This window comes from Perognathus longimembris, chromosome 5 (assembly GCF_023159225.1).
Source record: "Perognathus longimembris pacificus isolate PPM17 chromosome 5, ASM2315922v1, whole genome shotgun sequence".
Lineage (NCBI taxonomy): Eukaryota > Metazoa > Chordata > Mammalia > Rodentia > Heteromyidae > Perognathus > Perognathus longimembris.
The window spans coordinates 37,920,990-37,936,248 of record NC_063165.1 but is presented as its reverse complement, the minus strand read 5'-3'; the positions used below and the strand labels follow the sequence as shown (position 1 = coordinate 37,936,248).

General features: G+C 32.7%; 1 protein-coding gene across 7 annotated transcripts in view; it reads right to left on the bottom strand.

The window, feature by feature from the left end:
* Dzip3 (DAZ interacting zinc finger protein 3) overlaps window positions 1-15,259 on the bottom strand; it is a 76,785-nt gene that overhangs the window by 22,633 nt on the left and 38,893 nt on the right. For 6 of the 7 annotated variants that reach the window (XM_048346570.1, XM_048346566.1, XM_048346571.1 and 3 more), the window contains 8 exons: window positions 14,439-14,471; window positions 12,941-13,110; window positions 11,583-11,627; window positions 8,880-8,905; window positions 5,442-5,541; window positions 3,899-3,994; window positions 3,624-3,751; window positions 1,361-1,429 (listed from right to left, as the gene is read on the bottom strand). In XM_048346570.1, the coding sequence (XP_048202527.1) occupies window positions 1,361-1,429; window positions 3,624-3,751; window positions 3,899-3,994; window positions 5,442-5,541; window positions 8,880-8,905; window positions 11,583-11,627; window positions 12,941-13,110; window positions 14,439-14,471 (667 nt within the window). The remainder of the gene's footprint in view (window positions 1-1,360; window positions 1,430-3,623; window positions 3,752-3,898; window positions 3,995-5,441; window positions 5,542-8,879; window positions 8,906-11,582; window positions 11,628-12,940; window positions 13,111-14,438; window positions 14,472-15,259) is intronic. The other variant, XM_048346568.1, reaches the window with a different exon arrangement.

Here is a 15,259-nt window from a genome sequence, read left to right as displayed (position 1 = left end):
ATTTTTGAAATCATGAAATGATACAGCTACTTGAAATTTTTTTTGGTAATGCTCAAAAGTTAAATGTAAAATTCACTAGTGACCCAGAACATTCTAATTCTTGGTGTATAAACACAAAAGCATCTCTGATCAATGTTCTTTGATGTTCAATACAACTTTGCTCACCATAGCAAAAAAACAAAAATTAGAAAAGAGGTCTCTATATTGATAAAAAGATAAAATGTGTTACATCTAAACATGAATTATTATTTATTAAAGAAATGAGTTGGGCTGGGAATATGGCCTAGTGGCAAGAGAGCTTGCCTCATATACATGAAGCCCTGGGTTCGATTCCTCAGCACCACATATATAGAAAACGGTCAGAAGTGGCACTGTGGCTCAAGTGGTAGAGTGCTAGCCTTGAGCAAAAAGAAGCCAGGGACAGTGCTCAGGCCCTGAGTCCAAGCCCCAGGACTGGCCAAAAAAAAAAAAAAAAGTTATTATGGTTAAGATGAAGGGGTTTAAAAACCATTATGTTAAGTAAAAGGAGGACCCACAAGTTATGATTCCATTTGCATAAAATATCCAAAATAGGCAGATCCATAAAGACAGAAGCAGAATAGGTTTACCAGAAGCTAAAGAAGGAGAAAAGAGGACATCACTTTTAATGGCTACAAAGAAAAGAGAACATCACTTTTAATGCTATAAAGGTTTTTATTATTCCTATTTGTGTACAAAACAAATGTTCATTTTTGAGCTTGAAAAATAAGCACTCTGGGAATAAATATAGTGGTGACAGTGGTATGGTTCTGTGAATAAGCTAAAACACCAATGAATTATTGCTTTAACAGAATGAATTTTGTGCTATATAAGTTACATAGAAAACAAACTTTTAGAAATTACCCAAGGCAAACAATGGGTGACTGAATGATTCTTAATCAGTTTTACAAAACAAGCGTACCTATTATTATTGATTAAAGGAATAAGAACATGTAAGTTCTAATCTGTGATAGTAATTTGTTGTGAGGTCTTTTTTTTTTTTTTTGTATTTTCTTTTTGGTACTGGGGATTGAACCCAGGATGTTGCACTTGCAAGGCAAGCGCTTTACCTCTGAGCTACATCCCAGCCCTGTTGTGAGGTCTTAACCTGGCCAGTTCAACCTCTCTCAGCAGCTTTCTAGGGCCGCAAAGGTGAATGAATGTACTTCCCAAATTGCCAGGGACACTTTAGTTTATACCAATTGTCTGACTGTAATTACTGATACTGTTTAATCTCATGCTTTATCAGTTTGAATGGCAAAGGATATGGCTACTTTAGCCAGAAAATGTAGAGAGAAATACACAGCTTCAGAGAAGGTGCATCCAGCCAAAGGAAAATTACCTTTTCATGGAAAGTTGCTCTTTAAGGTTCTTGATTTCATTGTCTTTAGAATGAACTTGACGCTGTAATCTAATCAAATGAGAAAATCATAATGTATTAGAAATTATTTCCCATTAGCAGTCTAAAACAGTTCTTCCTATAGCTGAGGAAGGACCAAGAGAGTGCAAATAAAAAAATCTTAATACTGAAACAGTAACTGGACTCTTATATGTGGTTACTGGAAACATATCTAATACCCAATTCACTGGGTTCTAATTTACTGATTCTAATTCCCAAATGACTTACTGATTCACTATTTTCTCAATGAAAAGGCAACTAAAATGTAATCTAAACATTAGAAAGCCAGAGATAATTGTTACCCTATGTTGCATTCCAGCTCAATGATATGGAAAAGCATCTTTAGCTCTTCATACTCTATTTCAACCCAATAGATAAGATTCCTTTCTAGGAGCAGTGTGACTTGTTTTCTAGTTTATTATAATTATTTTCTATGATCATTTTGTTAAGAAGAAATAGGCTTTTCTTGGGATGATTTTTCCAAGGGCTCATTGACAGTTTCAACTTGGAGGTTTTGGCAGCATCCTGTCTGGGACACATATTAAAGAATAAGGATACTTACTGCCATTTCACTCCTCAACCTCCAATGTTTCTAGACAGTATATTTTCTTCTTCCATACTTTTGAAGTGCTCAGAGAGTTTACGTTGTGAAGAATAGGTTACACTATCTTGATGGGCCTGGAAATCTCTTTATCTTATGTAATTTCAATTCTCACATGTTACTCTATATAACTCATTAACTCAAAAATTAGTATGTTACAACAGTATAGTATCTTCTACATATGTGTTATATATTTTTCTGATGTACTGGGCATATAATAAATGTTTGATGAATATTCTATAGTGAATGCTTTTGAATACACACACTTTCTATAATGTGGTCCATTTGCATCCTCAAGTAAAGCGTGAAAGGGTAGGTGCCAGCTATTAAAAGTAGAGAAATGATGCACTCAAGAGAATGGAAAAGGAGTAAACCAGTATGAGGTATACAGTGAGGCTGTCTCAACAAAGCAAAGGAATTGAAGAGAAGAGAGGAGAGAAGTCTGCACCAATACAATCACTTTTCTGATAATGTACTTCTGGACATTCAGACTAGGACTAAAAAGTTTTGAATCTTGAAGTCTGAGTTCCTTATTCAATAATTGCAACCAGCTTAGTTTGTACAGCTTTCTTCTTAGGCCCTTATCTCTTCTTGAACTTAGAGAATCTTTCTAATTCCAGTATCAAGTCCTTTGTTTTTAAAGTAAAAAATCTGCAAGAAAATTTAAGACCTAAGAGTCTTTATAAGATATATCTTATTCTTTCTTCTTTTAAAAAAATATTGTAAAGGTGAAGTTCAAGAGGATTCCAGTTACATAAGTCAGGTAATGAGTACATTTCTTTTTGAATAGTGTCTCCCTCTCCTTCATTTTCTCTCAGTTTTTCTCCCCCTGATTCCCCTCCCCCCAAGTTGTATAGTTCATTTTCAACATAGTGTCTAGTGAGCATCACTGCTAAACTGGTTTAAACTATTTGTTCTAAGACATATCCTGGCACATGTCTATTCTCTATAGCATTCTAGGACTAGCAAAAGATTTTAAATTAGGCTTTTTGGATGGTTCGTATAATATTACTATTTATTAATAGTTTGTCACAAACTATGTCATTATTTCAACTAATACAGATTAGATACAGTGATTGATATAAAGAGAATACTTATTTTTTCCTGTTTAGTTCATCATAATTTTGGTCTTTGGTATTTCACTATATGAAAGAGAAAAGAACTTGGTATAGATGCAAAAAGTTTCCATGAATATGATTTGTTTTCAGTTTCTCAGACTTGGAATACAAAAAGTCTGAAAAACAAACATAATAAAACATTCAACTAATTCTAGTATATTTGAGGAATAGACATCATATGCTAAAAAGAAACAGCCAAGCATTGATCACACTTTTACATACGAGTCATGAGCTGAAAATTAATTAGCTTTGTCATGTAATTCTATTACATTCACACTTGTTCAGTCAATACATGAAAAGCTTGATATATAGAATGAGCAGTCACTATGTAATTCAGTTGGTAAAGTGAAAATGTGATTTTTAAGCAAGTATAGCCTTTGGAATGTCTACTATGCAGTCACAATGCCCTCTAGTGGCTACATAGAAATTATCTTTCAGAGATAAAGCTAACACAGCATTTCTCCTTTATCAAAACATTTATACTTACTTGGAAGCTTTATTGATTCCAAAAGCCACTTGTTGGTTAAGAGAAGCAATAATTTTGTCTTTCTTTTTAACTTGCATTTGATTTTCTTGCCACCGGAATGTCACTGTTTTCAATTGTCTTTTGAAGTCCTGACCAATGGAAAATATTATCTCACAGTTAATTATATTTAGGTTATTAAAATGGCAAGAAAACAATTCATTTAAAAAACAAAAATATATTACTTTAACATTTGAAATACTTCTTACCACCTTTAATGCAATGGCAAAAGTACTTACTTCACATTGATGGTGGAGTTTAAACAGCTGTTGCTGACGTGCAAGCTTTTCCTTTTCGGTTTCTCCGGATTCTGTATTTGCCTTGCCAGTTGAACCCTGTGAAAACAAATGAAACAGGAAGGTTTTATTTTCCTATAGAAACAACAATATTTTAGTTACTTTTAGGTAATATAAAGTTGCTAACTCCAATTCAATCCCTCACTAATTACAGTGTTCATTTAAACTGTACTACAGTTACTTGTTTGTTGGAAAACAATTATCTGAATGCTTAGCATTTTTAGGAAATTTTCTGTGTAATTATTTTATTATGATAGGAATTATATGAAGTGCATGCATTTTCATTTTATCATTTTCAGTAATTTGTCCAAGGTCACACAGTAAACGAGAGTCCGACTCAGGAAGGCTCAATTGCCTAAATACTTAATTAGCTCTACTTCTGGCTTTTGGTGGTTAACTGGAGGCAAGAATCTCAGGAACTTTCTTGCCTGGAATGGCTTTGAACAATGAATCTTAGATCTTAGCTGCATAAGTTGCTAGGGCACTATTGGTACCCAGCTGCTACATAGTTTTAAAGTAAATTAATAAATATTTGTAAAAAATGTACGACATTTTGGGGCTGGGAATATGGCCTAGTGGCAAGAGTGCTTGCCTCATATACATGAAGCCTTGGGTTCAATTTCCCAGCACCACATATATAGAAAACGGCCAGAAGTGGCGCTGTGGCTCAAGTGGCAGAGTGCTAACCTTGAGCGGGAAGAAGCCAGGGACAGTGCTCAGGCCCTGAGTCCAAGGTCCAGGACTAACAAAAAAAAAAAAAAAAAAAAAGAAAGAAAGAAAGTATGACATTTCTATCCCAATTTGAGTCTTATAGTTCTCCTGACCAAAGAATAAAAACTAGTGTCCTCATATTTAAACTTCCATGTGATATCTAAAGCTAGAAGTTTAAATGCACATATTCTAATTCTTTATTTGGAGAGGACAAATAGGGCAACCAAATTAAATGAATGTGGTTATATCAGCTAGGGAATCATTTGTACTAACTCTTAGGCATGGAATATCTGTACATAATATATGCCATTATATGTAAATCACAGAGCAGTTATCACTGAATTTAACTAGTAAGTACTTTTTTTTAAAAGTTCATGGATACTTCATGGTTAGAATGAAATTTAGTTAAAAAAAACCTGAATATAGCTTGTTTTACAAAAATATCTTGTTCTCATGCCATTTTTATTCAGTAGATTATTTTATGTTATTTCTTCTTGTGATACGCTAAACCTTTAATATGGTATGCATATATAACACACTTTGCCTAATGATTAAGCCAAGAAATGTTCTAAGGGCTAATATAAAAAGTTGTCAGGAACAAAGAGTCTTAGAAAAAATAACAAAAAAGTTTTAAAAAATCCCTTTATACCTCTCTTCTTGTTTATTCTTTCTCTGAGAGCAGCATAGACCACTGGGCTTTAAAAAAAGTCATACCGCTCAAAAGGAAATATGGTAACAAGGAAGGCACAGCAGTACATTCTCCAATCATGATTACCTGCTCTATCATGTCCAGAATATGTAATTCATCCAGGCTATACAACTTGTCTTCGGTTGCAGAATCCTCTTGAATATCACTTGCATCATCTTTCATGTATCTACCAATTGAATGGAGATTTGTTTTTCTTAACTGATCTTCAACCATGTAAAAGCTATAGTGGTGATATGATTGATGTGCTATTTTATATTTGTATGGTGCTTTTAAATCTAAGCTATTGTTTCCCATAGTAGTACTTTACTGATACTGTGAGACACTCAGTATTAGGATTCACAGTCAGATAAAGTTTGGACAAGGTTCATCTGTCTTTTTCTTGAAGATTTGTAATAAACATTGGAAAATTCAAAATAGCACCTTACTATCTATTTAATTGTGCTTCCCAGTGTTTTCAAGAACTATTAGAGCACAGAGTTCATTTTTTCATTATGTAAGTATTAGCATTTACTTTGGGAAACAATATTGTGACAAGCATTTCTTCATTTGCATCATTATTTTATCATCACAACACATTCATCCCCGTGATCATATAATATTCTCAACAAATAGTTTGGTTTAGCCAACTTTTGTACTTTGTTCTTTGCTTGCTTTTTTTTTTTTTTTTTTTTTTTTTTGGTACCAGGGCTTGAACCCAGGATGTTGCACTTGCTAGGCCAGCACTTTGCCACTGAGCTACATCCCAGCCCTTCAACTTTTGTACTTTGTTTCAATATATATTTAAATAGAAGGTTGCAATTAGCAACAACAACAAAAAATGGATTGCAAAATGGAGAGTTTTTGGTCTTAGAAAAATCCATAGTGCCAAAATAGATTGCAATAAGTAAATCATTAACAGGGACCAGTAAAAATGAAAATGCTATACATACAATAATAACTAATTTCGTGCTTATTTCTCAAATTAAATAAACTAGTTAAGTTACCAGTTTTTAGTTAGCCTACTATTTCATAACTATAAATTTCTTCCTTAGTCTGACTGGTAACAAGAACTGTTTTTACTTATACTGTGAATAATTAGGATATCTTTTACTGTTTTAGCACACTGACATCTTAACAATAATATCTAATTATATCTATCTCATAAAGCACTATATAAATTGTTCCTATGTATTACTGAAGGATTAGAGAGTGATATCCTATTTTGGAAAATTCAATGAAATCAACTGATTGTATAAACTGATCATTGACAAACTCATGTTCTAAATTACCCAAACAATAATTTTTTTTAAAAGAAATGAAATGATGTATTCTCAGGCATTCTTATAACGGAGTTCTATGTGATGAAGTGTGATGAATTTATATATTTTTAAAAGATTCCCAAGATAATTTCCAAATTTTTAAGGAAAATATGAACAGTTGGATAATATAGGAAAATGTTCCTATTTCTAGGACAGGCCAAGTGAAAACATCTAAACATATAACAGAATGTCAAAGGTAGTATAAAACAAATGTGAAAAACAGTAATAGTTATTGAACTGGATGACACATACAGACCCACACACATATGTATATATACATATATGTACTTAGATAATATACATTTATATATACTTATACATACACATATATACTCATGCACACATATATACTCTTTTGTGCATTTACATATAATATTCTCTTTTTGTGTATATTTGAAAAAAAATCTCTCCTTCAGTGATTTACTTATCATCCAGATTTGGATGTAACATACAAAAAATGAGCAAATGATTGATGAAATTGTTTCATCATCATTAAATTTTATAGTACATAAACACAGCCTAAAAAATAAGAAAGCTTGATCCAGTGGTTCAAATTTACTGCCAAAGAAAATGCAAGCATATTTTAGATGAAGAGTTATTTTATGCTAATAGATGATATCTATGAACAATAATAAACTGTCTTCCACAAATGACAGCTTTTAGGTTAAGAAAATATCTTCTTACTCTCATCTCACAGATATTTAATTTATGGGATTAGAAGTCCCCAAAGTCAATAATACTCAGTTGACAAAATTTTTTTGGTTGGGGTTATGATCCCTTTATTAGACATTTCCACCTCTTCTTTGATCTTCTTTTATGTGCTGTAAATCATATGGCTGCAAATTATATCTTATACTGATCTTATGACATTAAAATATTTCTGTTAAATTTTCAAAATTTACTCTCAAAAACTAAGATTAAAATAAAAAGTGCCTCAAACTAAATTTGTAAAAGGGAACAGTGAGACATAATAAGGATATACCCTCATGAGGTCATATATAGCTATGGAGCTATTGTGATCCTCCTCTAGGACTATCCTAGACATATACTAATTACTACTAACGAGGGAAAACATGGAGTCTATGTTTCTTTGGGTCTGGCTTCCTTCACTTAATATGACTTTTCCCATGTCTTTCTATTTCCATATGAACGGGGCAATGTCATTCTTTCTGATGGAAGAATAGAATTCCATTGTGTATATATACCACATTTTCTAGAAAAATTAATCTACTGAGGGGCATCTGGTTGGTTGCATATCTTAGTTATGGTGAATAATACTACAACAAACATGGTTGTTTTAGTACTACAAGATATGGAAGTCATTTCTTTTGTTTTTCTCCCCACTATAGTTTATCTCTTGTTGTCACTGTATGATTTTGGTACCCTGTGTATTGTACATATATTTATATGAATTAGGGAAGGATAACAACAAAATGGTGAGACAAAGGACAAAGGGTGAACCAATGCAACAGCAACACTCACAAGACAATATGTGGGAAATGAATTTTACAAGTTGGTGTGGGGGTTAAGGGGAGGGAAAGTGGAAGAAAAATGAAGGGATAACAATGTTGGACAAGAAATGTACTCACTACCTTACATATGTAACTGTAACCCCTATGCACATCACCTTGACAATAAAATCAAATTTTAAAAAATGTAATGATATACTCTTAAAATTAAGTCTTAGTCTAGATTTACCTAACTACAGATGCACATTTTAAAATATTGTCTGCAGTATTCACATTATGAATGAAGCATTTGGCACTAGATGAAACTTGAGAAACATCACACAGAAAGGGTTGAGTCTATTTTTTAAAGATAAAAATTATAACTTTTTATCATCTTCTGTAAAATTGAAACAATATGGTAAGACATATCCAATGAGAATAGTTTCTAAAAGAAGAATGTGCTAACAAAGCTCACTTTAAAAAATACTAAGAAAAGGGGCTGGGAATATGGCCTAGTGGCAAGAGTGCTTGCCTCCTACATATGAAGCTCTCGGTTCGATTCCCCAGCACCACATATATGGAAAACGGCCAGAAGGGGCGCTGTGGCTCAGGTGGCAGAGTGCTGGCCTTGAGTGGGAAGAAGCCAGGGACCGTGCTCAGGCCCTGAGTCCAAGGCCCAGGACTGGCCAAAAAAAAAAAAAAAAAAAAAAAAAAAAAATACTAAGAAAACCTTTGAAATTAAGTAAATTAACACTTACATTTGCTCTTCCTTTGAGTCTTTACTCTGAAAAATACAATCACAAGTATTTAGTAATCAATGTCAACTATGCCATCATAGTACAGTGATGTGACATTTAGGTCATCAGGTCAGTATAAACGTTTTTGAGAATAATCAAATAAATATATTTTTATATCATGATACTGAATGAATTGAGTTATATATCTTATAAGCATAAAACTGAGTTATTATGAACTAAATTTTATCTATTTTTATCTGTGAAGTATAACTAAAATTTATATCTACTCTATTTCCTTTTGTCATTCACTAAATGGATACTATCTACTACTGAGTCAGGACATGTAATTTGGAACATCACTGATACAGATAATGAAGGTCAATTGGAGGTCTAATGAAGGTCTATTGGAGAAGGTCAATATTGGAATTGAATTCATACCTACTAGCTAACTTTGGGAAGAGTGTATATAACACTTGTTTACTCATATATAGGTTCAGGACTTTTGGAAACATAAATGAAAGGATAAATCAGACTGAAACGTTAAGAATCTTACAGATGTTGAGATTGGTTTGGGAAAGGGGTAGGTCAATGAGGGTGATAGAGGGGGTGAGTTTGTTCAAGGTACACTGTATGAATATGAGATATTAAAATGAAAATTCACTGTAAAACAAAGATCTTATGGAAAAATGAAGTGTTAGAAGATTGCAATTGGGAAGAAATTAAAAATCTATTAATTTTTCTTTCATTAAATCTATAGCAACATATGACATTTTAACATGTAACATTTAACAAATACCAAAATAAGAAAATTACAGCATTAATACTTACCATCTCTTCTGTATAAGAAACTTCAAAGACTTCACTACAATGCTATATACAAAACCTTGTTCTCTTTCCTTATCAGTATACCCAACTTTGTGTCACTGTCTGATTTATGTTCAAAGTTAAGCATTAATTTGTTACTATAATTTAGAATTACTAACTCCCACCTTGGTTCTAGTATACTTGATTATGAGTTAAAATGACCTTTGGTTGTTTACAACAAATGTATCTACTTTTTCCTTTTTTTTTAATCATTTTTCAAAATGCCTTTTAGTTCTTTCCTTGACAACTTCATATCAATTCATACCAGCCTCTATTTTATGCATCTGTGTAACTTCTCTCCTGTATAGAGGTCATCAGATTTAGAGGGCTGGCTTTACTTCCTGTCATGTTTCTTTCTCTTTCCCCAAGGCTTCATCACAAAACTCTTCTTGACCTTTGCTCAGTCTAATACTGGGTGATTGATAAACAGAATTAATTAATTCCCACAAAACAAATTTACCATTTGGGCATATTACTAGTTAAATACTAAATACTTAATGAACAAAAAGAGGGAACATATTGAGTAATCAGAATACTAATCTAAACAGAATAATATTTGCTATTAGTACTTTTTATTTGCTAGAAAAATTATACTTCATATTCTTTCAGAGAATACCTTATAGGTATTTTTAGGACTACTGTCAGGTAGACAAGATACAAAACAAATAATTAACAGAGGATACAATTTCACACAGATTTGTTGTCACTATGTATAACACAAGCAAAATCCATGTTAAATTTTTCAAGAAAACTGACTGAAGAATTTGATTGACTTTACTGCTTATAGCTAAGTGTTTACAACTAGTAACAATACTGTAGATACAATGTATCTACAGTAACAGAAATTGGACATGTGAATATGACTACCTCATGTAGGATAATCACATGCATAAATCCTAAAACCTGTTCAATAATTTAAAACTTAGAAGGTACAGAACATAGTGTGAAAGATTACCTTCCTAATGTCCAAATTTCATCTTAATAAGATTGTTAAGTATCTCATTTTTAAAAATAAGATTATTTTACAATGGTAAAAAAGTTAGATGCATAAGAAACAAAAAGTTCTTACATGCTTGCCGACAAATAATGAAAACATTTTAATAATATCACTATGTATTTCTGAAAAGTGTGTATATTGATTTTTCTAGTTGTGTTGGTCTTTGGTTTTCTTTTTCATTAGGCAACACTGGGATTTGAACTCAGTCTCGCATTTGTTAAGCTGACACTCTATCACTTGAGCCACATCTTAGCCCTAGATTTCCTTGAAAAATGTTCCTAAATATAGTAGAGATAGGACAAAAAGAAAGTATTCTTAAAACAGGAGTAAAAAATATTATTGTTATTGTTATTATTATTATTTTGTGCTAGTACTGGGGCTTCAACTCAGGACTTGGGTGCTGTCCCTTAGGTATTTCACTCAAGGTTAATGCTCTACCACTTGAGGCTTTTGGTGGCTAACCAGAGACAAGAGTCTCATAAGTATTCTTGCCTGGACTGGCTTTCAACCACAATCCTTGGATCCCAGCTTCCTGAGTAGCTAGGATTACAGGGGTGTGCCACTGGCACCTAGCCAACAGTAGGCATTAAAATGAGAGTGGTATGTGCAGAAATCAATACAATTTTCAAGGAGCTAACTCACTTTGTTATTTGTATATTCACAACTACAAACTTATTTAGACATTTATTCTATTTAAATAATTTAAAATATAAAATGTGTAAACTTCTCAGTAATATTCAATCTACAGTTGAAATATATGTGGCTATCTGGACTAATCTGACTTCTAACAATAAATTCATGTATTAAATTCAAGAATTTTTAAACTGATATCCCTGTGTTATAATGCTAATATAGTTTCTTACCTTTTTATTCTTAGTTTTTTTCTTTTTCTTTTGTTTATCCATAACCTAGTAGGTAAGAGATAAATCATTTATTTAACATGTGACTTAAACTGTACAATAGTTTGCAAACTATATTTCCTTTTACTGATATCTTAAATATTTTGCCTTTGAAAAATAATTGATGCATAGTCAAAAAAGTGGGCAATAGGGCTGGGGATATGGCCTAGTGGCAAGAGTGCCTGCCTCATATACATGAGGCTCTTGGTTCGATTCCCCAGCACCACATATACAGAAAATGACCAGAAGTGGCGCTGTGGCTCAAGTGGCAGAGTGCTGGCCTTGAGCAAAAAGAAGCCAGGGACAGTGCTCAGGCCCTGAGTCCAAGCCCCAGGAGTGGCCAAAAAAAAAAAAAAGTGGGCAATAAAATAAATTTATAGTTGCTCATGTCCACATATGCATGTGAAAACATGATGAAGACACTCTGAAAGAGCAACATGTTGTGCATGGTGGCTCACACTTTTAATCCTAGCTGCTTGTAAGGGAAGTGAACATCAGAAGGATTGTGGTCAAGGGCAAAGCTTTGTGAGATCCCATCTTAGGACCTCTCTTTTCAGCTATGGGGAAGGCATAGTAGGAAGATGGTGATCTAGGGTAATTCCAGGTATTTGAAAAATAACTAAAATGAAAAGGTGGGGTCATGGCTCAAGTGGTAGAGCCTGCCTAGCAAGTGCAATGTTTAATGAGTTCAAACTCTGGTACTCTTATAAATAAACAAAACAAAGAGTACCATATTCAGATCTGTAGATATAAGATTAGCCTAAGGAAAAAAAACCTGTGATTAAGAATTAGCTATCATTTGGTGTCTGCTAAGAAATGTGGAGACTCCATACTAGATGATTTAAATACTACCTCTGTATTAAAAGGCATTAAACTGTTCTAGTTTCCTTTTATTTTTATATCTCCTCTAGTCCTCACTATTCTTTGTTTTATTTTGTGACAGTACTAGGGCTTGAACTTGGAACTTCATACAGTCACTTAACTTGTTCACAGCTGGCACTCTATAATTTTAAGTGATGCTTCTAGCTTCCCCTGTACTTTACTCCCCATTTTACTACCCTTCCATACATATTTCTACAAGTCAATAAGAAATGGACTCAGAAATCTATCACAGTGCCTGATACCAAATACATGTTCAATAAATATTGGCAAAATAAATGATTATTTAGAAAGACCTCCTTGGGAAATAATGAGAGAAAAATCATTCCTCTTCAAATTCTGTGTAAATGCTATGATTGTCTGGGATAACTTAAGTATAGCATTTGCAACAAGTAAAGGATTAGAATAAGTAACAATAATTTAAATATTTTAAAAGCTTATACTTCCTGGGTATCTTTAGTGGATTCTGTTGAAGATTCACTGAGTATCGAGCCTCCATCTTTATTCATTTCTGCCAACTGTATTTCAGTGTTTGATTTCACATTTATATTGTATTCCATAAGGGGTGGACTCAGTTCTTCTTCTTCATTCTGTAACTCTTCTATTTCAACACCTATAAATAAAAAACAAAAACTCAAAATCATTTCAAGGTTTAGCAAATTTCAGCCGCTTATTATTACAATTATAATTATTCACTAAATAAATAAAATATCAGAAAACACAGACATTATCTTATTCTTTCAAATCACTAGATGAAGGAGCATTGTCTACATATCCACAATCAAATAATGGGTGCACACAATAGACTGGAACTAATATGTAATGAAATACTCCACTGGGATCTTAAATAAACTCTAGATATTAGATACTAGAGAACTTCAGTGGCATTTAGCACTGGCCTATTAACTAGTTTTATTATGCCACTAGTATTATTTTAAGATATAAATATAAAACATAAAAGCTAGAAATTTAATTTTTCCTTTTTTGTTTCTTACCCCTCAGAAGGGTATCAGCCCCTTTGTACATGACCTTTTTTTTTTTTTACTATGATCGTTAATACTGTCCTAACCATTCAGGCTCAAAACTTCATCAAAAGAAGGTTCAATATTTAATTGCAAAAAACCTCATGATGTTGTTTTCTTACATTACACCTAATTTTAATTTTAGAATGTGAATTTACATTTTTGTTTATTTGTTTTGTTTTTGTTGCCCGTCCTGGGGCATGGACTCAGGGCCTGAGCACTGTCCCTGGCTTCTTTTTGCTCAAGGCTAGCACTCTACCTCTTGAGCCACAGCGCCACTTCTGGCTATTTTCTCTATATGTGGTGCTGAGGAATCGAACCCAGAGCTTCATGTATTCGAGACGAGCACTTTACCACTAGGCCACATTCCCAGCCCCCTGAATTTACATTTTTAAAGCTGAAGAATGGAAAATAAAAAGCTGGGTATATTAGCATGTACTTGCATTCTCAGCTATCTGTTAACAGACTGAGATGGGAGGATCACATGAGCCCAGGAGTTTGAGGTCAAAATGATATACAACATAACAAGATTCTATGCTAATTAAATAATTAGCTAAATGGAACCAAACCATCATCTGGCAAAAAAAGATATAAAGGATATACAACAGATTGTCAATCAGATAAAGCCATATTAAACTGCCCAGTTGAGTCAATAAACAAGGAAGTAGGAAGTTCTGCATGAGAATAAAAACTAAATTTCCATCCTGAATAAGTCCTATGGCACTGGACAGAGACCAAAGCAGAGTAAGACTCATACTGCATTCAGTTAACCAGTAGTAATCTGATGGTTTTCGAAGCATTTATGAATCAGGTACATTTCATTATATAATTTTTCTGACCAAGTATAAATCTTATAGATATCTCTTAGGTATCTTAATTTAAATGGTAACTTAAGCATTTTGTTTTTAAGTATACTTACATTGACTGCCTGTTATTGACTGTAGAGCAATCCCTATGGCATATAAAGAAAAAACATAGATAAACAATTACAAATGTGAACAATAAGTATGAGATAAGGATTAATAATAGACAGTTGAATCTCATACTGTATTTATTCTATAAATATAAAAATAACTAAATATGTTTATCAATGCAGTTAAGATGAGGCACAATTTTTAGGTTATCATATAAAGGATACAAATATGAGTTAATGAAGAAAAATAAGTGAAAAAATTGATAGTTCTTAGTAGGTAAAAACTGGAAACATACAAAGACACATTAAACCAAGCAAAAAATTCTTAATAGTTGAAAGCCACAAAGAACCAAGTAATTGTCAACTAAGAAGGAAATTTCCAATGAATATTTAAGTCTTTTTTAAGCAATCTGAATTATCTTGATCATCATCACTCTCCCCATTAATATTTATTGAGTACTCATGATGCATATCAAGCTGTATTAGGCTCTAGAGATTTAATGATGAAGAAAAAACAGATAACCTACAAGAAGACTTACTGATGACAATGGATGTTAACCAAATAACCAGATATAGAAATGAAAATGGCAATGTTAATAACTGAAATATTAATGATACTAAAATAGCTCCTTTTAAAAGGACTCAATTAATAAGCTTTTCAGATTGTCTAGGCAGGAACTGCTTGAAATGCTTTGAACCGAAATAGTGCTCAAAGCTCTTTTCCCAAATATTGTGTTATTCATTTAGGTTTTTATTACTTACAATCTTAAAAGAGTAAATGTATTTTTTAAAGCCTCTAAATTATATGTGAAAGTTCTTGTCTCATT